Source organism: Cyprinus carpio, chromosome B5 (genome assembly GCF_018340385.1).
Source record: "Cyprinus carpio isolate SPL01 chromosome B5, ASM1834038v1, whole genome shotgun sequence".
Taxonomy (NCBI): Eukaryota; Metazoa; Chordata; class Actinopteri; order Cypriniformes; family Cyprinidae; genus Cyprinus; species Cyprinus carpio.
In genome coordinates, this window is record NC_056601.1 from 32,649,673 (window position 1) to 32,677,572 (window position 27,900).

At 34.4% G+C, this 27,900-nt stretch overlaps 2 protein-coding genes and 1 long non-coding RNA gene across 4 annotated transcripts; 1 reads left to right on the plus strand and 2 right to left on the minus strand.

Annotated features, from left to right (window-relative positions):
- Positions 1-363: 363 nt before the first annotated feature.
- Positions 364-17,746, minus strand: LOC109057944 (NAD-dependent malic enzyme, mitochondrial-like). 2 transcript variants are annotated; one of them, XM_042723189.1, is made up of 15 exons: positions 17,676-17,746; positions 15,457-15,588; positions 12,644-12,777; positions 11,770-11,919; positions 11,343-11,418; positions 10,949-11,110; positions 8,816-9,029; positions 8,610-8,707; positions 8,371-8,484; positions 7,388-7,499; positions 4,021-4,163; positions 3,507-3,609; positions 3,265-3,335; positions 2,404-2,502; positions 364-2,124 (listed from the first exon to the last, which is right to left on the minus strand). In XM_042723189.1, exons 2-15 carry the CDS (start codon positions 15,562-15,564, stop codon positions 1,963-1,965), a joined length of 1,746 nt encoding a protein of 581 aa, XP_042579123.1. In that variant the 5' UTR covers positions 15,565-15,588; positions 17,676-17,746; the 3' UTR covers positions 364-1,962. The 2 variants fall into 2 exon arrangements, with proteins under 2 accessions (XP_042579123.1, XP_042579122.1); XM_042723188.1 differs by having other exon boundaries at positions 17,601-17,740.
- LOC122137315 lies at positions 15,721-22,181 on the plus strand. Its single transcript, XR_006154768.1, has 3 exons — positions 15,721-15,860; positions 15,934-16,057; positions 22,049-22,181. It is a non-coding gene; the product is annotated as an uncharacterized LOC122137315 (long non-coding RNA).
- On the minus strand, positions 21,148-27,690 carry LOC109057943 (proheparin-binding EGF-like growth factor). Its single transcript, XM_042723190.1, has 6 exons — positions 27,543-27,690; positions 24,604-24,777; positions 23,269-23,491; positions 22,040-22,198; positions 21,394-21,488; positions 21,148-21,214 (listed from the first exon to the last, which is right to left on the minus strand). The coding sequence occupies exons 1-5, from the start codon at positions 27,580-27,582 to the stop codon at positions 21,401-21,403; spliced, it is 684 nt and encodes a 227-aa protein (XP_042579124.1). The 5' UTR covers positions 27,583-27,690; the 3' UTR covers positions 21,148-21,214; positions 21,394-21,400.
- Between the last annotated feature and the right edge of the window lie 210 nt (positions 27,691-27,900).

Sequence of the window (27,900 nt, forward strand, 5' to 3'; positions counted from 1 at the left end):
ATCAGTATACATATAAAGATCAGTGAAAGTATACTTTAGTATACGCTATTTTAGTATTTTACCTAGTATATTTTTCACATAAATTAAATATAAATGTTAGAAAATAAATAATAAAAAACAAAATATAAAATAGTATTTAAAATGTAAAATATAAAAATACATATATATTTGCTTGAAAAAAAAAATCATTTTGTTAACATTAAAATGAATATTAAAAAATATACTCTTAATAGTAAAATTTATTTTACAAAATGGTATCTTTTATTTTTATTAATGCAAAATCCCAGAATAGTATGTTCGTTTAAATTAGCTGGAATTTTTAACCATAACATATTTAAAATAATACAGCAAGACTAGCAGTGATTCAAGTACAAATGTTTATTCTTCACTTGTAACAGCGCACACTGGGTTCTAAGCAGCTCCTAGTGTTCAGACTTTAAAGCAGCATCACATAGCAAAATAATCTCTACCCACAATGCACCTGCTCATCACTTCTAGATGTGAGGAAGGACTGCGTTCAAAAACATTAACTGCATCATCACAGGTGTACACTGATCACAACAACGAAAGTGTCAAAGGACTGACAAATGAAACATCTCTGTGTTGGTCCTGAATACAAGAGTTCACTAGGTATTTTGTACGATATGCTGTCAAAAGAAAAAACCTCCTCTGTGCAGATTTCAAACTTCTGTAAATGATGATAATGCGTTCTTCTGGTGATCTTTGGCTACCGCATTTAAAATAATGTACGACGTGCAGTGAGCGTATGAAGATGTAATAGCAGGCACTTTGGTACTTTTATTTTTCTAATGGACAATATTCTGCAGTCAAATATTTGAATATATTGACTATTTAACTATAATTTACTGCTGTTGCATGAAATGAGATTTGATAGTAAGCTGGGATAGTGCTATATTTCTAATTTCTCTCCATGTTCTTTTTTTTCACATAATTTGAACTTAAATCAATATTTAATGTCCATGTATTGATTTATTTGGGAAGTGGCTGTGTACTAAGACGAATAATGTACAGTAAGCTGGTTATCCTAAGCATGTAAATATTTGCTGGTAAATGCCCTAAAGACTCACAGTGACAAATATATGCCATAATGCAACGATTGTAATATTGTTCAATATACTGAACTCTGCTAGTCCTTCATATCCTGTACTTCCTCCTTCAGTAGGAAATAAACAGATCTTTATGAATTGAATGAAAGTTACAGACACAACAAGAAACAAACACAAACAAATGGAGTATGACTTCATTTTAGAAAAGGTTTCATTGCACGCAGCATATAAAAACAACTGAGAGGAGTGGCAAGTCACGCTATAAAACTCAAAACTGGAGTGATGGCTGTAGAAAACACTGTAGAAAATCAAATCAAATATATTTTGCATAAAGCAAATAAAGCCTAATTAGTACATTACGATTTTTTTTTTTTAATTTTTTTAATGAAAATTGGGCAAATTTACAACCAAATTCTTATTGCCATAATGGACCTGGACATTTTACTTTCCAGTAAATTCTTATTATTCTAAATGGTTGCTTATTAGATTCTCATTACTGTAATTTTTTTTTTTACTATATCAGAGAGAAGAAGTGTTGTACGAATGGCAGGAAATACAACTAAATATTATAATGCATAAATACATTAAAAAGTAAATAAAATATTTCACAGTGCATTTCTGGGTAGAAATGTACCTAATTGTGATAAAAATAATTAAAATAGGCTTCATTTTCTTCATGCAAAATATTATTTAGTATATATTTATTTGGACTCTGGAGTGAAATGTTTCCTAGACATGAACATGATTTGTAAATTTCATCCATAAACTGAAACTGCAATTTAACCAAAGGGAGAAATCTGAATAAATACTAGAAAAAAGGAGTGCCTAAAACTCCCTTCAGACTTCCTGGTTTTTGTTCTGTTTCTCTCTGTCTGGTGTTTTCTCCTGTGTTTGTCTAGTCTACTACAGGGCTGTGAGAAACCCCAGGCCAGTCGTATATCTCAGGCAGAAATGAATCGTAGCTGGTGTTCCACACAACCGATCTGATGTACGCTTCCTTATCCACAGGCTCTGGGTATCGAAACGCCATTCCCTTTGAATACACGTACTCCATTACCTGCACACAAAACACACAGCGTCTCAGTGAGGGCTTGTGACACATCTGTGTCTCTCATTAGGTAAATCTAAGACTTCACTTAAAGAAAATGTAAGCAATAAATTAAAGGGAATACAATACAAAAGTGTGTTCTCTAAATATAAATGTCTAAGGAGCACACCGTGAGCTTCAAAATACAACTTACAAACAAATTTCTCTCACACGCTGAAAACTGCATTGTGAACTACATGTGTGTAAATGAGTCAAGCATATCTTTATTTGATTTAATCACAGTCTGACCTTGATGGCCATCTGCAGTGACACCTCTCTGATGTTGGACAGGGGTGGATACAGTCGGCCCTGACTCAGCTCTTCATCCGTCAGCTGATCCGCCAGCGTCTACAAAACAAACAAACAATATGTTTTATCAAGTTACAATATAAAATGGTAGTACAACAACTGCTTTTCACACACAGGCCATGCAGGTCTAGTAAATTATAAAAAAGAAAAACTCTAGAGAGGAAGATATATATATGGCAATATATTACAAATTCTGCTTCAAATGTTGTCTTTATTATTTAATGTACAGTGTGTTTGAATAAATCTGTGATGAAAACAAGTTATGACACCCACCATTTAAATTTGTATATTTAAACTAGTGCTGTCAAATGATTAATTGCATCTAAAATAAGTTTTCTTTACATAATATGTGTGTGTACTGTGTATATTTATTATGCATATATAAAGACACACACATACAGCATATATTACGAAAATATTTACATGTATATATTTGGATAAATTATATTGTATGTAAATATATTTAATACATAAACGTAACTTTTTTTTCTTAAATATATACACATGCATGTGTGTGTATTTATATATACATAATAAATAAACACAGTACACACACATATAGTATGCAAACAAAATCTTTTATTTGAGTGGTGAAAATTAATTTTAGTGCATCAACAAACATCAACAATTTGTATTATAATCAGCTACAAAAATTCCAGAAAATCTGTTGCGCATTTAAAAAATATTCAATAAAATGTATAAATACATGTGTAACATAACCCCTTTTAAATAAAAAAAAATGCACATTAAAAACCAAAGTATGCTCAGGTCTTAAGTGTGGTTCAGGACTGTATATTTTACCTTTGCAGCCTCAAGGAAGACCGTATCACTGATGTGTCGCACTCCACTGAGTATAACAGCCAGAGCTACACCTGAAATCACAACCTATGGGTCAACACATGATAACCTGAGCAGGCCAAGTTTACACTATTTCTTCTTAAGCATTTCCATATACTTGTTAGTTATTAGGAAATATGAATGTGTTTAGAGCTACCCAGTAAAACCTCCATTACTGCCTGACTATAATCAGTGCATGTTAATACCTGGGAATATATAAGCATTGTTGCCCTGTCCAGGGGTCAGTATTCTGCCATCTTCTAGTGACACAGGTGCGAACGGACTGCCACTGGCAAACAAACACCTTCCCTGAAACAGAAACATATTCACTTAAACCCACATACACTACATGTACACAATTGCAATACAATGATGAGATGTTTTGGTGTTTTGAAACTACAGAGCTTTGATCATGAAACTAAACATTTAAATATCACCTTACTAAGACATATTACTGGAGATGCAGACAACCGATATTTATATGCATTTTTTGTAAGTAGTGTGCTATAAAGATCTCATTTACAATACATAGAATTTCATCTTACTTTTTAGCCATATAAATATCAGCAACTGCACCAAATTACATATTTTTGCTCAGTTTGAGATACTATATGAGCCATGAAGTGCAACAAAAAACATGCAATTTTTTTATTTTATATTTTTCTGGCTATTATTAAATTTGTCAGGCTTTACAGGGTTAATGCGTGAATGATATTTAACCTGTGTGAGGCTGTAGGCGTCTTCAGCTGTACACTCTGCCTTTGCAGTCGGGTTGCTGAGGGCGAAGATTATGGGATGCTCGTTCAAGCTGCCCATTGCTCTGATGACATCATGAGAGAAGAGCCGGCCAGCACCTGCCACACCTGATGCCATTGAGAAAGAGGTCAAAACATGCATACACATACATTAATACAGATTTCAGGGGTTATGTTTGATGCATTCAGCTATATCAGGGTTTTTCCTACATTGAAAATTTTTTGGCGGCCGCCAAAGCGATTTTTTGTCCCGCCAAAGCCATATTTGATGTGTAATAGGGTTTTGTGAGTGAAGCAGGCTACAGAAGGAGTGACGGAGAGAACGAGCACAGCGCCCCTCCCCCGCGCGCGCACTCTCCGTCTTCAATTCTGTCTTTGCTCTCTCCCTCGCATCAAAATCAACTGATCCTAAAGGTAGGGAGACCGAATCCATGTTTTACGTAGTGCATTCGGATAATATTTTTGCTGAATTACCGCTGGGTGTGAATTGCAGTCAAAAAAAATAATCGCCTTATCTTCTCTTACAACTTGTGACAAGCATTCCGCACATGCAGCTGACATAACTTTAAATAAACGCAAAAAAAAACAAAAAAAAAATCTATCCAGTTATGAAGTGTTTTGTGTGTGTGTGTGTTGACAAATCTTTCGCGATGTCCTAACAGCCAGGATTCCCACACAACACGTCCGCTAAAGTCCGATTCGCGACCTAATGACTCCTTTGAGCCGATTCATTATAATGAATATATATAATGTATAACAAATCATTACTTCTTAGAAGAACAGACACATCTGAAATGAGAAAGTATTGTGCTTACCCCATTTAGCAAGAGTGTTTAGTAAAATTTAGCCTTAATAATCCACAGTATGTATAGGCCTATGACAATGTGTAGTAAATTACCTATAAAATCATTTAGTTTAAAGTTAGACTGGAGTGAGATGAAACTAGATCAAAGCACAAAGCAAGCTGTTGCTACCTAGCTGCTAATTTTATTAAATTTTATATGTAAAAACTTACACTGTTTACACCTTTTAACGCTACGTTTTTAATGCTACTTTTTAATTGATATGATATACTAAAATAATTATCAGGTCTATCAAAAAAGGATTTTATCATTCCAAAACTATGAAAGCCAGTCGTGGAAAAATCACAGCTTTTTTTGCAAAGAGGGCAAGAAAGGATGACAGTGAGAGTGACAGGTAATATCTGTTTCTGATAATTTCATAATTTGTAAATAGATAAATTGTGATACCTTTGACATTTCAAATATACTTTGGTATTGATGATGTTTACATGTAAAATAAGTTGTAATCGCTTTCTTTTCTATCTAGCCTGATAGTGATCTTTTTTTTTCTTATATAAATAGGATAAGAAAAGAATCACCAACTGTTTCTTTGTATTTATTTTAAATTTAACATTTATTGTCAATATTGGGCTTGTGGATCATGTGGGTACTAGGGTACTCTTTGCTGTGTGTGGATGACCATGTCAATCAGCCACCACCGAAGACCAATTTTGACCCAGGAAAAACCCTGTATATGCATAAACTATACAGGTCCTTCTCAAAAAATTAGCATATTGTGAAAAAGTTCATTATTTTCCATAATGTAATGATAAAAATTAAACTTTCATATATTTTAGATTCATTGCACACCAACTGAAATATTTCAGGTCTTTTTATTGTTTTAATACTGATGATTTTGGCATACAGCTCATGAAAACCCAAAATTCCTATCTCAAAAAAATTAGCATATCATGAAAAGGTTCTCTAAACGAGCTATTAACCTAATCATCTGAATCAACTAATTAACTCTAAACACCTGCAAAAGATTCCTGAGGCTTTTAAAAACTCCCAGCCTGGTTCATTACTCAAAACCGCAATCATGGGTAAGACTGCCGACCTGACTGCTGTCCAGAAGGCCATCATTGACACCCTCAAGCGAGAGGGTAAGACACAGAAAGAAATTTCTGAACGAATAGGCTGTTCCCAGAGTGCTGTATCAAGGCACCTCAGTGGGAAGTCTGTGGGAAGGAAAAAGTGTGGCAAAAAAACGCTGCACAACAAGAAGAGGTGACCGGACCCTGAGGAAGATTGTGGAGAAGGACCGATTCCAGACCTTGGGGGACCTGCGGAAGCAGTGGGACTGAGTCTGGAGTAGAAACATCCAGAGCCACCGTGCACAGGCCGTGTGCTTTTGAACCAGAAACAGCGGCAGAAGCGCCTGACCTGGGCTACAGAGAAGCAGCACTGGACTGTTGCTCAGTGGTCCAAAGTACTTTTTTCGGATGAAAGCAAATTTTGCATGTCATTCGGAAATCAAGGTGCCAGAGTCTGGAGGAAGACTGGGGAGAAGGAAATGCCAAAATGCCTGAAGTCCAGTGTCAAGTACCCACAGTCAATGATGGTCTGGGGTGCCATGTCAGCTGCTGGTGTTGGTCCACTGTGTTTTATCAAGGGCAGGGTCAATGCAGCTAGCTATCAGGAGATTTTGGAGCACTTCATGCTTCCATCTGCTGAAAAGCTTTATGGAGATGAAGATTTCGTTTTTTCAGCACGACCTGGCACCTGCTCACAGTGCCAAAACCACTGGTAAATGGTTTACTGACCATGGTATTACTGTGCTCAATTGGCCTGCTAACTCTCCTGACCTGAACCCCATAGAGAATCTGTGGGATATTGTGAAGAGAAAGTTGAGAGACGCAAGACCCAACACTCTGGATGAGCTTAAGGCCGGCTATCGAACATCCTGGGCCTCCATAACACCTCAGCAGTGCCACAGGCTGATTGCCTCCATGCCACGCCGCATTGAAGCAGTCATTTCTGCAAAAGATTCCCGACCAAGTATTGAGTGCATAACTGAACATAATTATTTGAAGGTTGACTTTTTTTGTATTAAAAACACTTTTCTTTTATTGGTCGGATGAAATATGCTAATTTGGGGTTTTCATGAGCTGTATGCCAAAATCATCAGTATTAAAACAATAAAAGACCTGAAATATTTCAGTTGGTGTGCAATGAATCTAAAATATATGAAAGTTTAATTTTTATCATTACATTATGGAAAATAATGAACTTTTTCACAATATGCTAATTTTTTGAGAAGGACCTGTAATATGCAACAATGACAAGCCACGTTTAACGGTACATCAACAAAAAGAGCTTGTTTAATCCTAATGAAGAAATAAATAACAACTGTTTTGGTGTAATGCTTGACTAACTTTAAAAAGAAACAAAATAAAATGAAGGTTAAACCTTTAAAGGTTAAGCAGAGGTAGAATGATTAATGCTGGGATTGATTTCTGTACATGACACAGAGGGAGCAGCTCGTCTTACCGATGATGGCTGTGGGTTTAATAACATTGACAGCGTCTAAGAAGCTTTTCACGTCCCCGGGATCAGGATGAACAAAAGCCTCCTGATTACTATCTGTCTCATAAGCTCTGCCCTGAAAAACAGAGAAACGCACACAGGATTACTGGACTGCAGTTTTTAGCATTTCAGACACTGCAAACAACCTCAGCACTAGTACTCAGTGTTATTTCAGTGCTATTTATGTATTATAGCTTTTATATTTTCAGTTTTACATTTTAAATGTAGTTAAATTTAGTTATACTGTAGGTAAATTTTTGTTTTTTTATTTTGCACTTGTAATTTATTTATTTTAATATTACTATTTAATTAATTTTTATTTCAGTTTAAGTTTTAGTTCAGTTAATATTTAAAACTTTTAGCTATGTTTTTTATAAATAAAATAAAAATTTGATGTAAATTTTAAATTAATTTTACTTGTTTAAATTTTATTTAAAATTATTACATTTTTAAATTCATTTTATTTTATTTACCTGTAGTTATGATAATGAAATAACGAAAATAACTCCGGTATCTCTGAGAAGTCTGATCAACATTTAAGAATCGTTTCATTTGTTTCAATGTTTCGAAACCAAGATTGACTAATCACTGTTTATATTCCATTTTTGCAGTAAAATCCACTTTAATTAAAGCAAACATCATTAGCACTATTGCTCATAGTTTAAATGATTTTTAAAAACTCACTAATAAAAAGTATTAACGTTTGGCTTATTAACGTTTGGCTTATAAGTTATCATTAGGAAAGTGATCAGACTTATGTTGGTTTCTGCAAACAAATGATGACAGCCAAGTTTGTGTTTCTTGCAAACACTTTAAGTTAGTTTGATATTTTGTCTTATTATGCAAAGACTTTTAGATATTTCAAACTCTGATTTGGTGTAAAAAATAAAAAAAATTAAATTAAAGCTGTATACATATTTAAGGCACAATCATTCTCTTATGCTCACCTTTACTAACAGACCGTATTTGTCAAACATCCAGATTTTCTTTCTGGCTTCTGCCTGAGACATTCCCGCCTCAATCATCGACATCACGATTAGGTTAGCGATTCCCAGAGCAGCCTAAAAATAAACAATCCCATCTTAAATACACAGGATACACTGAAATTTAATCTCATATCAAACCACTCAGATTAAAAGACTGGGCTTGTGTTTTTGTGTCTTTAAAATGTGTCACTTGTGCTCACCTCTCCAGCTCCCAGAAACAGAACTTTATGTTCGGTTATTGGCTTCCCCACAACACGCTGAGCTGCCAGTAAACCTGCCAGAGCTACTGATGCAGTGCCTGCGGACACACAAACACAACTACTGATTCACAACAGACAAGCACACATCAAAAAAATAAAATAAAAAACAGTAAAAGGTAAGTAATAAGTGCGGTACTGGTACACACCCTGGATGTCATCATTGAAGGTGCAGTACTTCTCACGGTATTTCTTCAGGAATCGGAAGGCGTTGTGATTTCCGAAGTCCTCAAATTGTATGAGGGTGTCCTGTCCGTACTTACCCACCACAGCCTCCATGAACTCGTCTATGAGATCGTCGTAGCGCTGGGAGCGGTCACGCCGCTGATACAGACCCATGTAGAACGGGTCCCTCAGTAACTTCTGCAGAAACACACAAAAACACAGATAAAATAGCAGCTTAATAATCATCTGTAAGCAAACGTAATGTATGTTTGAACACTGAACAAAATACCACAACAGCAGGATTCTGTTATTTTTCTTATATACATGAATGTGTTTGTATTTATATATACGTAATAAATATAGACAGTACACACTCATATATTATGTAAACAAAAACTTTTATTTTGGATGCGATTAATCGAGACTAATCGTTTGACAGCCCTAACAGGGTTTGAATTTAACTTTTTCACTCACCAGTCAATTTGGCTTCTAAATTTTTAAGTTAGCAGCCATTAATAATTCTAGTTGCCAAAAATAAAGAAAGAAATAAAATAACAATAATAAATAAATAATAATTACCGAAATTAACCAACAGCTTGTCCACACTGGATGTGACAAAGCGGCCGTTGCAAATCATTTGAACTTTGTGTCAGTAAGTCATAAACTGAACGAGGCATCAGTTTACTGTCAGGGATTTGTTGTGTCGCACCACATCCAGTGTAGACAGCATCAGTGATTATAATCAGGGGTGCACATAAGTGGTCCGCATGCATGACCAAAATAAAAAATGCGCTATATAAATAAGTTCTGACAGCGCATTTGCATACTGACATGGTTGACAGCTGTTAATACGCAATTACCATTTTAGATCGACAAACTGTACTATATACAATTTCTTTTCAAACTGAAAGCATTAAATCTAGGCTATCCGATGCTGTTTTCAAAGCACACTACAAAACTGTGACATTCATTCACTGACGCTCTTTAATCAGCAGCGGCACTAAATCCGGAAGCGCGTATACTTACTTGCCGGCAACCCGCCAAAATAAAAGCCTGCTGATTTTAAGTTTGAAAATGATGAAAACGCTTTTACTTATTTATTTTTAAAGGCTTTTATCCAAAGCGACTTACAATTGAGGAATACATAAAGCAATTCTTCTTAAAGAGGCAAAGAAAATAGTAGTAAATATTAGCATTTTATTTTTGTTTACTATAAAAGAATCGTATTTATATTTATTACTAGGCCTAGCTTTTATTTTTAATAATATTATTACACATTATTATTTAGTTTATTATTTTATTTAAATAAAAACTAAATAAATAAAGTGCAATAATATTATAACTATTATTAATTAATTTTTTATAGTTATATTTAATGGAACACGCTATATGCAGTGTGAGGACCAAACCAAATCTCCAGGTTCTCTTATGAGAACCAGGCTGAAAAAATTATGTGCACCCATGATTTTAATGGATTCCATCGTATCTTGTAGACACAGTGAGTCTATTTGTATTTAGTTATTTGTCTGGTATGTTCAAGTAAGCTAGATATGTGCAGATGCTGTGCAATTAGGCTGTATTTAATATATCATGATGACTCAGTATTCACACTAAATCTGCTCAGATTTGGCTTAAATGAACTAGCCCAAGAAATTAATGAGTGAACAGCATTTGCAAAATAACCCACCAAATTATCTAGTGATTTGACAGCATTACCCGCAACAGCTGATTTTTACACGCATTTGGTGGGTTGGCAGGTGGTAATTTCAAACACTGTATATGATTTATCATCACAACTTTAACAATTAGTTAAATAAAAAATGTGATATTTATATATAATTTGACATTTTATTTATAGATAGATGTGACTATAAATTTAAGAGGATAAATCATAAAATATTTTGATTTTCTTAAACATTTAATTTAAATGTATGAAATACATTAAAAATAAGTCAAATATATATATAGTGTATTATATGCAATTTTATCATGTTTTATTAATGTATTATAAATAGTTTATTTAATACACTGGTACATGAATATACATGTACACAGAGCTCTATACAGCCATCAAATCTTGTCACTGATGATTGTTTTAGGAATGAATGGTTACTAACCTCGTTATCAGTGCCTACATCAATGCAGACTGGCAGACAACTTTCAGGCCGGATTCCAGCACAGGCTGTATAAAGACACAGCTTTCCTACAGGAATACCCATCCCATACACTCCCAGATCACCCAGACCCAGGATACGCTCACCATCAGTCACCACAACAGCCTGCAAACACACACACAGATGAAAGATCCCTCACCGTACTAACACAAACTCCAACTCTAAAAAACTAATATACACTATACACATCACAATCTAAAAGAATCGAAATGCTGTCACGTGTTTAGAACAACATGAGGGTAAAATGACAAATCTTAATACTCAAAGAGTGTCATCAAACATGCACTTTAATAAAAATCAAAAATCACCAGAACGCTGGAATGCTGAAATCCAATACCTTGACAGTGGTTTCTGGCCAATTATCCAATATGGAACGAACATGTCCTTGGTCCTTAATGGAGATAAATAGACCTCTGTGGAAAAAGACAAAAAATTCAATCTTTCTGCAAAACAAACACCCAAACCAGTGTTTCAGAGTAAATCTCCCCTTTAATGACATTCAAAAAATAGTCCTAAATGAATACTTGACAAAACAATACTTTTCAATACTAAGTTGCTCTCAGTTTCACCGACACATTTATTTGAGCACCAGGTGAGCAGTGTTTCCAATATGCAACATATTTGCCGTCTTGTGCATCTAAAAATAACTTCAAGATCTGCTGAGAATAAGAGCATGCTGGGCAGACAATCACAGCTGGGATTTACACATAAAAGGCTAAATGTATCATAGCTAAATAGGTAATAATTAATCAAGTATAGCTTACTTGGGCCGCCTGAAGATATGTCCATACTGAGTACATGCGAGACCAACAGTAGGCGTGTAGACAATGGGCATGAGAGCCTCGATGTCTTCCATCAGCACGCGGTAGAAGAGACGCTCGTTCCTCTCCTGAATCCCCATCAGATAGATGTACCTGTTCAAATGAACCCATATATGAATCTGCATTTAAAAATTATTTAACTTTTGTAATTGAACAGATTTTCAAACAGAAACAGAATATTGAGTGTCGACTAATGTTGGGTTGGAAATTTTAGATTTGTAATTTTATCTATGAAGGCCATAATTACATATATATATATATATATACACATACACACACACACACACACACACACATACCAATTACAGGTGCGTCTCAAAAAATTTGAATACCATGAAAAAGATACATTTTTTTGAAAGTGAATCTTTCAAATATTCTAGATTCATTACAAGTAAAGTAAAACATTCCAAAAATTTCATTTCAAATGAAAATATTCTAATAATTTGAGATACTGGGTTTTTGACTTTCATGAGCTGTAAGCTCTAATCATCAAAATTAAAACAAAACAACTTTTGAAATGTTCTACTACACATGTAATGAATCTAGAATACATGAAAGTTTCACTTTTTGAAATAAGTTAAAAAAAAAAAAAATTCATGATATTAATTTTTTTTTTTAGATGCACCTGTATATTACTGAGTATTATATATGTTATATATATTGACTAATATTATTTTTATCCACACATCATTAAATACAGAATTTCTCATGGTAAACTTCAGATATTATATGGACATTTTAAATTAAATTTAAATTCAAATCAAATTGTGAAACAGCTCTTGTTTTCTGAAATGGGTATCAAAGTGAATGAATGTACTTCTGCAGGGGGTCGGACATCTTCTTCAGGTTCTTCTGGAAGCGCATAGCCTGAGTGTCCTGCGTCTCAATCTTCGGTGGCAACAGACCATGAATGCCCAAAATCTGCCGTTCCTTCAGAGTGAAGGCCATGCCCTGACAATGCAAAAGAATATGAAGAACAGGTCAATCAAATGAGTATCTTATATATGTTAATTTTAAATAAATAATAATAATACAAGTTGGTCAATCAAATGAGTATCTTTGTTCAGCTGATTTTAGGCATATTTTAATCATACTAGATTTAAATTTTGAATGCCTAACAATAGTTGAATGAAAAAAGTGGCATTACAACTGCAGATGGTCTAGTCTAATGCATTGTCTATGCAGAAGGCTGTGACATAAGGAGTGCACAGAACACAATAGGTCTTACAGAGACCCTGAAACACTGGCTTTATGTGTGTTTGGGGGTGGGCTGGAGCCCTCCTCTGCTGTTCATTAAAACCATGCATGACTCTTTGACCCGAGACGCCATAAATGTACATACATCCTATGTGTGAGGAGGAAATGTCTGCAGGGAGGAGAGCAAAGCAGAACAACGACCAATGAACATCAGAGAGAGGGAAACACCCATCTATAACATACAGGAACTGCCCTCACTTTACATTCCATTTGCCTAAAGTGTGTGCACATGTGTGTCTGAGCATGTTTGAGGACTGGCAACAGTCTTTAACAGGGTTGTGAGGTTGGAGGTCTTTTCTGAACAGCAGGAAAAATTATGTTAAATGCAAATAATAAAATGCAACTACTTATATAATGATGGATATTTAGGTAGAATTAACTTTTAAATGGGAGGAAAAACACTTTGCATATCTTTTGTGGTTGACATTGAAAGCCGGGCAACTAAACTCATCTGTATTTTGTTGCAAATTGACCTCATTTAGCAAAAGCAAAAGCAAAAAAAAAAAAAAAAAAAAAAAAAAGACTACACACGGTAAAAGAAAATGTGACCCAGACGACATTAAATACCGTTCTAGTAAAATAAAAAAAAAGTTAGATTTCGAGTAATCATACAAAATAAAGTCATAAAAGAATAAAATAAAATAATAACAATAGCAATGATCAAAATAAAATTTTAAAATTGTAAAAAAAGAAAGAAAATAAATGAAATAATAAAATAAAAAAGAAATGTGATGTTTATTAAACTGATATTGAACTGATCTTTATTTACTAATTATAGTTAAATAATAAAAATAATTAATGGATAATTAATTATTACAAATAATAATTTGTAATGTGTCAGATTTCAAATAGATATTCAAGAGTACACGGTCTACAAACAGACCAAATTTAATCATTTTAGAGTTGCAGGTTTGTTCAAATCCCAAACCACAAGCATGAGCAATACTAGTGATGCTTAGTTAGTAATTTTGGTGCTAACTAATCTTTGAAATTTCAGTGCAAAATCATCTCATTTGGTAAAAGCTTATCAAGCCAGACAGGTGACGACACTGACAAGCCTTCATCTTCAAAAAAAAAAAAAAAAAAAAAGAAAAAGAAAAATATTACACAAAGTAATATTATATACGACCCAGACCACATTAAATACAACTGCAGCAAGGATAAACATAGTTTGTCAACCACCATATGCTTTGTGAGGAGAATAACTGGCTGCTGAGAGCATAAACCCTCAGGCAGTTCAGTTTAGTTTTGTACAATAAACAATTTTAGATCTGCCCTGGGTCATAGCTTGATCTCCAAAGTAAAATAAGAGTCCTGAAGCAAAACCAGTGGTCTACGGTACACAAACGAAGCACACACCCATGGTTTCTAGGATACGTGGCACTTCTGCTGAGTCACTCCTCTAATGTTTTCCAGACAAAAGAGTTCAGTGCGATTACCAAATTACAAGCAGTGATTTAATTAAATAAGGTTTCAGAGAAAAGTGCGGCGCTGTGTTCATCTACACACATACAGATCATGATATAACGCATATATTTATTTACTCAATTTTTTTATTCTACAGGACATTAGCATAATTACTACAACTTATTTCTTGTTTTAATAATTTATTTGATAATAACCACAATAAAAATCATGAATTATTATTTTATAATAAGCTACTGAATAGTTCAAAAAGAGTGGGAATGTGGCCTATAAAACTCTTTTAAACTCTATTCACTATAAGGTTAATTAAAGAGGTTTGAGTTTATGCCAAAAGGATAGTTGGTATTAAAAACATCTTAATATAACAATATAATTTTATTTTTATTAATATTATTATAACTGTAATAAAAATTATGATAAATTATATTATAAATATACACCAAAGAAACACAAAATATTACAATGCCATTTTTTTCAATCTCGTGCAGCTCTATATTAGTTAACCACATTGTATGGGCTCTTCTCTTAACTGGATCATAAATACTGACTAATATAACTAATATAACACATAGTTAATACTGTTATATTGAACACTACTCAGTATTGTTCCAAGATATCCCTGGATGGTAATTTGTGTGTTACTTTATTAGTAGCAAATTAAATAAATATCTAATGGCTTAGTATTGGTTTATTCTTCATCCTTTGAGTTAGTGATTTAAACACTAACTCACCATTTCTGCACCATTTGTTGTATTTCGTGAAAGTGTATGTGTTTGAGTTTAATGTTGTCATTGCAACTGACATTCTCATTGTTTTGTGCCATTATTATCATTTAATAAAATTACAGATTAGATTCCTCAATGCTCAATAAATGTTATTAGAAACAAGAAAGGACAGAGACTGACAGAGACAGAACTAGAAGGACAGATAGATTGTGTTTAGTCTAACCTTGTTGGTACGTGGGTTGAGCATGAGCGGTTTCCCCTTCTCTTTAGTGTGAACCCATCGGCACACGCTCACGCACGGCCTCACACTCACGCTTAATCTGGACAGCATGGCTGCACTGATACCGATACACACCTGCAAAAGAAAATACTGAAATAATACATGCAAACACACACTTAATGCACTCAGACACATAAACAGATCATTCAGATCAACAGTGTCTGATAGAAGAGCTCTTATCAGCTGATTAGATTGAATTATTATGGCTGATCTGTCAGCAGCACTCGATTCTCACACCACAGTCCTCTCTGGGAACATTATGAGTCACCGCTGTGCTGATAAACATTCATGCCAGAGTCCTTATAAAGGATACCAGCACACTCTTCGTTACATGGTCGCACACACAAGTGAGCACGCTCCCACTCCCACGAGTATTAGTAAATATTAAGCCGCAAAAAGTAATTTTTTTTTCCATAGCAGGGAAAATAATTACTACGGAAGTCAAAGGTTACCATCAGCTGTTCGGATACCAACATTTTTCAAAGGATCTTCTTTTGTGTTCAACAGAAGAAAGAAACTCATACAGGTTTGGAACAAGTTGAGGGTGAGTAAATGATGACAGAATTTTCATTCTGGAAGTGAACTTATCCTTTACCCACAATCATATTAAACCATATTAAACATATTCAAAATATTAGATTATTCTATGTCTCAAATATCCATTTTAATAGAAGGTGGATGTAATATCACTTAAGATTCAATCACATAATCAACTCGAAAACAAAATAATCAGATGTCTCATGACCGCTGGTTTGTATGTCTGTATGTAAGCAGTTAAACACACTCATGTCAGCACTAAAGTCGCCTACTTTGCTGTACGTAGAGGAAGTGAAACCTGTACAATCAGAGCCAAACCCTTATACAACAAATAACACATCACCAGCCACCTACAGTCGCTCCTTATCAATTTATCGTACAGTGTTCTTCTGGGTCATTAAAAAAAGTCAAAGTACAAAATAGTGGTGCATGCTGATATCATGTCGGGACTGTTTCATCCGGTGTGAATCAAAGCAGGCTAAGTTTAAGTGTCTCGCTCTAGGGTTCAACGATGACGGGGCAGGGAGCTCTGGGGTCACTCCAAACTGAGACATGTGCATTTAAAGAAACAGTTCACCCAAAACACGAAAGCCGTATATTCCAAGACATTTTGAAATGCTTAGAACAGAAAGGAAAACAACTACTTACAATGTAATTTTACTTGTATGCATTGTATGGCAGATGCTTTTATCCAAAGCAAATTATGTTGCATTTAAGGCATTCTGGACTAGAACCCATGACCTTGGCGTTGCTATCACCATGCCCATATACACCCAAGTTACCAAACTAAATACAAACTGTTACAGATTATTCACCATCAGGCTACAACTGTGTCCCAAACATAGAAAACAAGCATTCTTTCTGTAAAGCTGTTCCTGCCATGACCTTTGACAAGTGACACCAAAGGTTATTTTAGGGACCAAATAGGAAGTCACACCAGATCTGCCCAACCTCACAGTTGATGAACACATCCTAAGCAAGCAAATGCACTGTTTCCACCATAATTCACCATAAATAAAAAAATAAAAAAAAAAAAATAACACAAAAAAACACATAAAAACATTTAAAGATACAGAAAGACGAAGATAGAACAACATTAAAACAAATTAATACTTCACTAGTTTTCTTTTCACTAGTCTGAAAGAAGACATGTTATGAAAGCAAAATAGCTCAAAATCTCCAAATTGACCAATGCCTGAAAACAAAAACAACAACAACAACAAAAAACAATGCTGCATGTAGTATCTTGTCGTGAGATCTGTAACTGTTAAGCCTATCACACAGATCTACTGATCTGAAACCGTTAGCTAAAGCAGCAAAACCAAAGTGCAACAGGTGGATAATCACGATACTGTTAATGTTAAACCGGAAGGCCATCATTACATTATTTAACATTCATGTAAACACATTGTAGAAATGAGTCTAATCGTTGAATGAGGTGGTCTCGTGAAGTGATGACAGCTGCTGTTTAGCTAAGCTAGCACAAAAGGCTCCAAATACTCAACATACTCCCTCAATAGCTCTTATAAAGGATATATCTGAACCCTTACCCTTTCCTTCAAACGTCTCACAGTCAGTTGGTCACAATAATGCGCGACTAAACATTATATTTTAGATAAATTCACCTGTGCGTCACTGCGTCAGTCCGCGCACAGTGAATGACAGCGAGCCTTCTAGCACGAGACAATACAACCCAAACCACAACACCAAATCAAAAAAGAAAAAAGCAAAAATTTACCGTAAATCTACCAAAAAGCTCCTAAATTGAAGCGCAGGACAACCAACAAAAACCGCCGACCACAGAAGCGGAAGGAAAATTATGAAATCCCCGTAAGTTTTTTTGTACGAACCTCATCTCATTCCTCAGTTGAGTTTTTGCAAGCCAGAGTTAAGCTGCAAGTTAAAGGAAGACTAAAATAGCAGTGTTTTCGTTTTAATCTTCTAGTTTTACAAATAAAGAAAGATTATAATTAATAATAATAATATAATATTATTAATAATAAAAAAAATAATTAATTTTAATTCTTAACATTAACAATATAATAAAAAAATACAAAATTACTATAAATATATTAAAAATTAAAAAAATAGGCCTGCACATAAAAACTTACAAATTATTGTTGCTGGGAAGATTTGAGGAAAAAGAAGAAAATTTTTAAAGTTAATATTTTTCAGTGTAGTTTTTGACTGATTGTTGCTGGGAAGATTTGAGGAAAAAGAAGAAAAGAAAAACTTTATTTGTAGATTTATTTAATGTGTTATTTGCATATTCTAATACATCCATTACATGTGTATTTATTTTTTCTAATTACTTTATTTTTAAGATTTTTTTATTTTAGTTGTACGCTCTTGTTGGTCACTTTAAGCTGATTTTAATATTATATTATATTATTGAGTTTGGTGAACACGTATCCAAATGATATTACTGCTCTGGTGCTCTGAGACAAACATTTCGAGATAAATCAATATACATTTCTGCTTATCTTCATATACGTAAATGCATTTCTATATCGCGCATGACTGTTCGCTCTATGACCAGAAGAGGTCGCAATTAACTAAATTCTAGTCTTTCCAATAAAATTAAAAGTCCTTTCATAACTAAACCAGTCACTGACAATTTGGGATGTTCGTACCTGACATATATGATATACTTTTTAAGGTTTTTATTATTATTATTATTATTATTATTATTATTATTATTATTATTATGCTACAGTATAAATATGTGTTTATATGGTAGCACTTTAATGGTAATATGGTAGTCATTAACAAACTTTAATATTGATCATATCAGCAGTGGATGTATTTTCCAACATGAAATACATCTAAAATACATCTGTTAAGTACTATTATATGGTTGTTGCACAGTTATTTATTGCAGCTAATTCTCCTCCTGGACTGTGCCTTTTTTGGATGACTGTTTGAGTAAAGATACCATCCATAATGATGTCCAAACCTGTAGATCTTTCCCCTCCTGCCCCATTTACCAAACATTTGTTGATCAAACACTCACCTCCAGATTGATCTGTTCTTATATAATCTTCTATTATGTTACGAAACAAGCCCTCATAAGAATTAAAGATGATTGGGAGAAGAAAGCTTTGCAGAAAATTGCAGGGAGAGGCTCCATAGACTCCACCTGATCAGGCTTAAAATGAACGAGTCTGCTTTCATCTGAGAATAATACTCATAGCTGTAATATTAGTGTTTTCACCTCACTGACATACAAACACGATTCCAAAAAAGTTGGGACACTGTACAAATTGTGAATAAAAAAGGAATGGAATAATTTACAAATCTCATAAACTTATATTTTATTCACAGTAGAATATAGATACCATATCAAATGTTGAAAGTGAGACATTTTGAAATGTCATGCCAAATATTGGCTCATTTTGGATTTCATGAGAGCTACACATTCCAAAAAACATTCCAAAAAAGAGGCCGGAAAAGTTAAATGTACATATAAGGAACAGCTGGAGGACCAATTTGCAACTTATTAGGTCAATTGGCAACATGATTGGGTATAAAAAGAGCCTCAGAGTGGCAGTGTAAAACACAATACAACACCTGGCAGAGTTTACCTTACTTAGATTTAATTAGTTATCTTTACTTATGTTATACTTACTAGGTTTTTTAAATTTCAGCTGGAAGGCAATAAAAGAACTTACTGTTTTTAGAGGACACTTCTCTTAAAATATTCAAAGTAGTTTGAAGTTATCATCAAAGTGCAATGACATTAACATCATCTAGGCAGCAGTGCACTAATATCCTCCAAAGATTTGCTGTTTTTTTTTTTTTTTAGCTCACCATTATAGTGATTAGCGTTCCTTAGACGGCACTGCATCACATACATGTTACTGTTATTTCTGTAATGGAAATCACAACAATGCATCATGCATCTCTGATGGAGAAGAATAATGACAATAAAATGACCTATTTTTTAATTAAAGCATTTTTGTGTGTGTGTGTTTAATAATGACATTTTTTGAGATTTTACATAAATACCTTGAATGCTTTTTTATATATCAAATGTGTGAAAGGTAATATGCTGAAGTCACACACAGACTTAAACATTCATCAGGTGAATCCAACATGGTAACATGTAAGTTTAATTTATTTTCAGGGAATTGTACAATAGCTTTTATTTGCTCTTTTTGTTGTGCTAACATGACAAAGCCAGCAAATAAAAACAACAACTGTACTGCAACTCAATTACAACATCATGGGAGTCAGTGCGTAGCTAACTAAGTCGTGAGTAAACCTAAATGAAAGGAAAGTGGCCCCCTACAGTTCTTTTTTAGTTACTAGTCCAGATCTAACTAAGCATTCACAACATACATTCAGAAACTTTACTTTTTTTTCAAGGCAATCATCATACTTTTTTAAGAAGCCCAACTTATTAGTTTTACAAAGAAGAGAGGATCCTTCCCCCAATGACAGCGGCGAAAAATACTGGAGCAATATCAGAAAGGAGTATTTCTCAGACAAAAAATTGAAAGAGTTTGGACATCATCTCCATATTCATAAACTTGAGAATCTTGTCAATCTCTCAACATATGCTCCCCAGACGTTTTTCAGGGAAGACTTGTTATAACTTGAAGCCAGGGGATGCCACAATTACAACATCATGTGGTAAAAGATGGCCTGAGTCCTGACTTTTTTGAGATGTTTCACTTGATGCCATGATATTTAAAATCAACTTATTTTTCCCTTAAAATGATACATTTTCTCAGTTTAAACATTTTATGTCATCTATGTTGTATTCTGAATAAAATATTGAAATTTGAAACTTCCACAATCTGTTTTTATTCACAATTTGTACAGTGTCCCAACTTTTTTGGAATCGGGTTTGTACTTTCTGAAGACTTAAATAACTTACAGTACATTGCTCTTAATAATGTTTTATTTAAGAATGCTCCGAATGAGTGAAAGAAAGATACAGATCTTATGTCCTTTATTTCAAGTGTACATGAACATCACATATCAAATGAACATTAGTTTTTTATTATCAAAATAAACACAAATACTAAGGAAATTATATAATTTGTTAATAAATAGGTACAAACAATAAATATATTGTTACAGTGGGTTTTATCATATTATTCTATGTGCAATATATCTGTAGTGCACTCCACACCAGTGACAGCAGCGTGAATTCTACCTGAAACAAAAACAATTTAATTTATCACATAAAATGTCAACAGGCCTAATAAATTGCATAAAATGGGGTGTTTGTAGACTGTTTTAATGCTAAAGAAGGGACTGGAGTTTTACATGGCAAACACAACCCTTAAAGTCTCTTTTATAATTAGCAATCCATAAATAAATGCCTGGCCTTACTTCCTCTTCACACCATGATGTTCTTCTTCTCTAGTTTCTCTCTCTCATTAGAGGAGCTCAGGAACCCCGCCTGAAAGCGATCATGTGTTCTATAGCTGCAATATAAGAAAAATACAACGAAAAAATATATTAAGTTAACAGTTCTGTCTCAAATCCACTCTTACATTTCCTATTTATTTCCATTTGCTTGATAACTGAATGTATGAATATGTTGTTATTTCTTCATTTTATTTCTTCTTTATGTTAAGTCTGCATTCTTCTAGTAATGTTAATAGAGTGTTCATTCAAAGTTATCTGGTCTTTAATAATGCTCTAAAAAAGTTAACACAAAACTAATACATTTATACATTGTCCATCCCACATTTTATAGATGCACATTCATCTTACATAAGGTACACGTTAAAACATTCAAAAGCAACATTCATGGTTAGAAACAATACAATGGAAACTTAATTAGAATGTTAACAAAATGTTTTGTTAGCTGGTAGAGTAATCTCACAATATTAATAATGATAAAGAATGAGTAGGTGCATCCAAACTGCTGTCACGATGTGTGCCAAGTATAACCCAGGCGTGTGTTTTGTGTGTGAAGATGAATGAGTGTGTGTGGGTGTATATTTAGCATGCATGCACTGAATGTACTTACTGCACGCAGACCATGAGCAGAATGGCTAGGCAGCTGATGACTGACAGGACGACAGCCATAATGACGAGCGCAGTGTGGGTCCGATCAGTGCTGCTCTCGTCCCGAGATGTCCCGAGAAGCTGGATACCACAGCGCTCCCCATCATAACCTCTCTTACATCTGAAACAATCCAACTTTCATTACTTGAACACAACGTTAATGCAACACTGACTGAATTTAATTGATGTGAATTCACTTAGTAAATATTAATGAAGTGCATGTGTGTGGGATGTTTATATGTAGTGTGCATGCAGAAAAATGTGACCCTGCAGCACAAAAGCAGTCTTAAGTCGCTGGGCTATATTTGTAGCAATAGCCAAAAAAACATTGTATGGGTCAAAATTATAGATTTTTCTTTTGTGCCAAAAATCATTAGGATATGTTCATGTTCCATGAAGATATTTTGTACATTTCATACCATAAATATATCAAAACTTAATTTTTGATTAGTAATATGCAATACAAAGGACAACTTTAAAGGTGATTTTCTCAGTATTTTGATTTTTTTGCACCCTTAGATTCTAGATATTCAAATAGTTGTATCTCGGACAAATATTGTCTGATCCTAAGAAACCATACATCAATTGAAAGCTTATTTATTCGGCTTTATGTAAACATCTCAATTTCACAAAACTGACCCTTATGACTGATTTTGTGGTCCAGGGTCACAAATATGGAAGCCTGTTTCTGAAATGGAATAAAATGGTGAGGTGATTGCGACTTTTTTTCCTCTTACAGCTGTGACACAATTCTCACAATTCAGAGATTTTTCTCGCAATTGACTTTTTTTTTTCCTGGGAATTGTGAGATTTAAACTCAGAATTCATACTTATTTTCTCGACTTTGTATATCACAATTCTGAGTTTATCTCACGTTTCAGATTTTTTTTTTTTCAGAATTCTGAGTTTACATCTAGCAATTTCTTAGACAACATATCTGAGGTATTCTGAGGTTAAATCTCACTTTTTTTTTCTCCATAAAATCAAGAATAAAATGTGTTATTTATATCTCACAATTCTCCGTTTATCTCTGTTTTCAGAAAAAAATGTCAGAATTGCGAAACATAAACTCAGAATTCTAACGTTCTTTCTCACAATTTGGTGTTTACATCTCACAATTCTGACTTTTTTCTCTCACAATTCTCACGCATTTACTTTTTTATTGTGGAATGGTGGAAAAGTGTGACTCACACACAGACAGGCTCTCTCAGGCCTTGCAGGTACGTGCAGTGGCCGTGGATGCAGTAGTCCACATGAGAGGTCAGACAGGGGTCAGGGGTTGTGCTGTGGCTCCTGTGACTGAGCGTGTTAATTGGCTGAACAGGAGTGATATTTTTATTCTTTTTTCTCCCTTTGTTCTTTTTGCGTCCAGAGCGCTTGTGATTCTGCTCGTCTCCTTTACTGTCTTGGGTTACTGAAAGATATGAGATGTATGAGAAACTTTAATGTGTGTGAGAATATTTGCTTTCTATACTTAGAATTTTCTTTAAATATAATTAACTGTTCTTTAAATGGCTCTTTAAAAAGAAGTGGCATACACAGCTATACAGCGCATAGAGTTTATATATGTATGTACATGCATCATAAATGAACTACACAGGTTCAGAAATCAACATATCAAGTTAACATAAGTTGCATTGGAGTTACAGGAACATTTGTTTCTTGCGATTAAAGTAGCATTGCTGGAACTGGACAAGGAAAATGCAAACTATTAAATTGAAATATGTGCTTTTTTGTAAGATTATTTTTATATTTAAACGTTGTAGTTCATTAACGATGCATTTATTGCCCTAATTAAAATGTTATTCCAGTCAGTAATTATCATTAGCTTAATCTAAGAACAGACGTCTATGGAAAATTGTCACAAATTTGTGTCAAGATTAAAGAATGACACCTTCACACCTCCTTTACTGACTTGGGTTTCTGAAAATTTTGTACTTTGATTTCTATAATTTGATTTTTTAAAAGCTTAATTAAAAGTTGTCATAAAACCCTCAAAAAGAGATGCAGGTAAGGTCTTTATCACCAAATATCTCTAGACTTGCTGTCTGTTCAATTTATTTAAATTAAAATATAAACTAATGCAAATAAAATCTAAATCTCCAAAATTTTTATAGCAAATCATTTAAATTTAAATGTATAGTTTGCATACTTGATCTTTATATTTTTATTATTTTCTTTTGATTTTAGTGTGAAATATCTTGAAATATTTGTTGTTTTTGTGAAATTGTTATAATTAAACTGTGTTAAATTGATATATTCAATTCCGAATCTTTGCCGTACATAAATTTTGAATTTATCATCCTAATTAAAACGCCAACGATTTTATTAGGTCAGTAATTTTAATTAGCAGAATAATAGATGTCTGCACGAGACTGTCAAGCAGGTGGACGAGTTTGACTGCCTGTATCCTTTTTTTAAGATTTTGCCTTTATTAAGATAGGACAGTGGGATTCGGGATTCGAACTCGGGACACCCGTAACCCAACGGCGTTATATGTCGGGGCACTTGCCAACAAGGCTGTACCTTTAAACAAAGTTGGATCGATGAACATTCCCGATGGATCCAGATCATCATCAGATTCCAAATCTTCACCCACGGCGCTCTGAAGCCCCTCCCCCGATGATGACATCACCGTCACATGATCCAGTGCAGATGTGTGAGCGGCAGCTGTCCGTATGGTGAAAACTGCACTGCAAACTGTACACAGAAACACACGCTGTTATATCACAGCAGAAATGTAATAACTGCTTGTGAGGAATGCTGATTTGTACAGTTTCGGCCCAGTTTGCAAATAATAACCGGATCAAATGCTTCATTATATCACAATGACACATTAACCTCAATTAACAGATATAAAGAGCGGTTAATCTTCTAATGTTGCAGTTGATGTTGAGTCATCTTGTAAACACCCCATGTGTATTGTACTGAGCAGATTAACTGTGCATGTGTGAGAGAGAGGGAAAATAAGAGTGAAAGACATAGGCTTAGCAAGTTGAAAAGTTGAGGTCATGTGAGGTAAAGCTGCACCTGCCGCAAGTACATTACAAAATTAGAGTCCTTTATGTCTCATTTTCTTGACACCTGTTTTTAAAACACATAGGCCTAGTTCAGAATCCGATATGATCAATCCAGCGTTCCATTCATGCACAATAAAATACACAATATAATAACAGGAATGATGTGAAGATAAATACTGCACAGAACCCTTACAAACCAGGTAGGCTAAGTAAATAAACAATTTATATTATGTTTCCTTGTCTTGCACCAAGATATCCCCGTTTACCTGGCAGCAGAAGTTTTGACAGCTGTAGGGCATTTGTAAAAACTACAGATCGTACTTCCGCATTTTTGAATCCCACTTGAGGAGAGTCTGATCACGCCCAGTGCATTATGGGTGTTGATGTTTTTGTACTTTTTTTTTTCGCCACAGCCCTTTTTCTGTTTTCTATAATTGTGTAGCACAGAGGAAAAAAAATCTTGTTTTGCTGCATAAACAGCCAACTTATTAAAACCCCATCTTGCCAGCGGTGAATTACCCTTGACCCTAATTTAACATGTTGGGATTTTATTTTCTAGATGAAGAATGACATGTTTGATGAATAGAACAATGATTCTTAACCAAAGAATGAACTGCAATACAGTGATGATTGAGAAAATAAATATTTAACAAATTTTCATCCAAACATCATTTTCTTTCTTCATCAGAATCATTGTTCTATTAATCAAACGTGTCATTCTTCATCTAGAAAATTAAATCCCAACAAAGTAAATGCAAAATAAATGCAAAGTTTGTTTATGCTGCAAAACAAGATTTTTTTTTCTCTGTGCTACACAATTATAGAAAACAGAAAAAGGGCTGTGGTGAAAAAAAAGTACAAAAACTTCAACACCCATAATGCACTGGGTGCAATCAGACTCTCCTTAAAACAACACAAAACAATGTTTGAATCTAAGGAGGTCTCAATGTTCACAGCCCACGTGATTCGTTTCCACAGTGAAGCATGCTATTCAATGAGAAAATATGTAGGCTGGGAGTTGATTTTATCCATCAGGAATTGATTGGGATAAAAAAAGGTGGGTGTTATATCGTAGAATGGAGCCAGACATGAATGTGAACGTGAAGGACTACTCCCATCCTGACACACAGCCAGCATCTGTTGGCTGAAACTTAAGTAACCAGGGTAACGTTGTTGCATAGGTGGAGTAAGTTTTGATCATCGCATTTTGATGAAACATTACAAAGTCAAACACATTTGTATTTGGAATAACACACAAAAAGACCAGGAACAAACATCCACCAGCCCTGGGTGTGGGGCAAATCGATCCAATCTATTAAACACTAATTGTAATTTTGCATGCCATTTTATTCTGCACACCTTCCTTATCACATTAATCATTACTTCAATGTCTTACAAATGAAGAGTCTCAGAATTCTTCAATTTAGAACATCACTATATTAAACAACAATCTTTGGTGTCAAATATTTTGCTTGAAAACTGTGCATGTGCTATTTTGATTTCTAATAGATATGTGGCAATTCAGACATTTTAAAGTAGTGTATGTGGCTTTCTGTCACAGGTATAAACTGGCGACGTCTACGGTCAAACTAGTCTGCAAGGAGAATGTTTGAGTAAATGCATTTGATCTGAACACTCCTACCGACTGGAATCCTGTATTTAATTGTCAAAGAAATTCACACACACACACACACACACACACACACACACACACACACACACACACACACACACACACCTATTATTGTGTGTAGGGATGACCTTTCTAACGTTAGTTCGTAAAGCTAAATATATATTTAACACGTCGGTTTGACGCCCTAATCCTCCGTCCTTCGCCATGAACAAGAAGCGCTTTGTGACGTTGAACATGACAACAGACAGCTGAGATTTAAACTGTGTGACGTTCTGGCATACACCTATATGGGAAAAGCCAGAGCTCACAGCTATTCAGAGGCATGCTACTACAGGTCGAGTCAATTTCCCAAAGCCCTGCCTGTCTGGAGACACAAACACAATACCACACACACTTCAATCAGCGGCAGAGTTCAAGCTGGTTTTGGAGGAGGTTTACTATCTTGCAATCTTTCAGTTGTCAAAGTGAAATTAAAATACAATAGACAATAATAAGCAAATACATAAAATTTACACTCGGCATGGAAGAAAATATGTTGCAAGTTTTGCTCACTTTTTGACTATATTTTACAGAATTTAAAAAAATAAATATTAATATTTTAGCGCGAAGCATAACTAGAAAACCTTATATTCACACACATAAAAATCCAATAATATTTTAAGATTGTATTCATTTCCATGATTTCCTCAGGATTTTAAATCACAATTTTAAAATCCACTAAGATTTCCAGGTTTTTCACTACCGTGGCACACCTGAAGCTGACAGGTCAAAAATAAAGTAAGACAGGATGGAGCAAACCAAACCAAACTCACCGACACAGAGCAGCAGAGAGGAGAGGCGCTGTAGGTTCATGGCAGCTGACAGCTGAGTTCTGTGTTGAGTTTCTGTTTGTCATGTACTTATCGTCCAGGAGGAGCTTTTATAGGGAGGTTTCCCTTCACACACACACACACACACACACACACACACACAGATAATATGTGTGTTTGTGTGTGTTTGTAGGCACCTTTTGTAAGGTAAATGTTTGACGAGAGTCCTCCTGTAGAATTCATCCACAGGTCATTCATCCACGAGTCATTGTGTGAGATTCATTTTCCATTTCACGTCACTGGACTGTGATGCTGAACAGCTTGACTGTTTTTTCAAGTGTTCCTGAATGGGATATGAGAA

Bases quoted from the DNA above. Each gene is read 5' to 3' on its own strand.
- LOC109057944 (XM_042723189.1), bottom strand. From the start codon at position 15,564: ATGCTGTCCAGATTAAGCGTGAGTGTGAGGCCGTGCGTGAGCGTGTGC. The intron at 11,111-11,342 runs GTATTGGATTTC...GTGTGTTTGCAG, and splicing joins GGCCAGAAACCACTGTCAAG to GCTGTTGTGGTGACTGATGG. The intron at 7,500-8,370 runs GTGAGCATAAGA...TCTGTTTTTCAG, and splicing joins AATACGGTCTGTTAGTAAAG to GGCAGAGCTTATGAGACAGA.
- LOC109057943 (XM_042723190.1), bottom strand. From the start codon at position 27,582: ATGAACCTACAGCGCCTCTCCTCTCTGCTGCTCTGTGTCG. The intron at 23,492-24,603 runs GTACAGCCTTGT...CATATCTTTCAG, and splicing joins CGATCCAACTTTGTTTAAAG to TAACCCAAGACAGTAAAGGA. The intron at 21,489-22,039 runs GTAAGTACATTC...CTTATATTGCAG, and splicing joins CTGCTCATGGTCTGCGTGCA to CTATAGAACACATGATCGCT.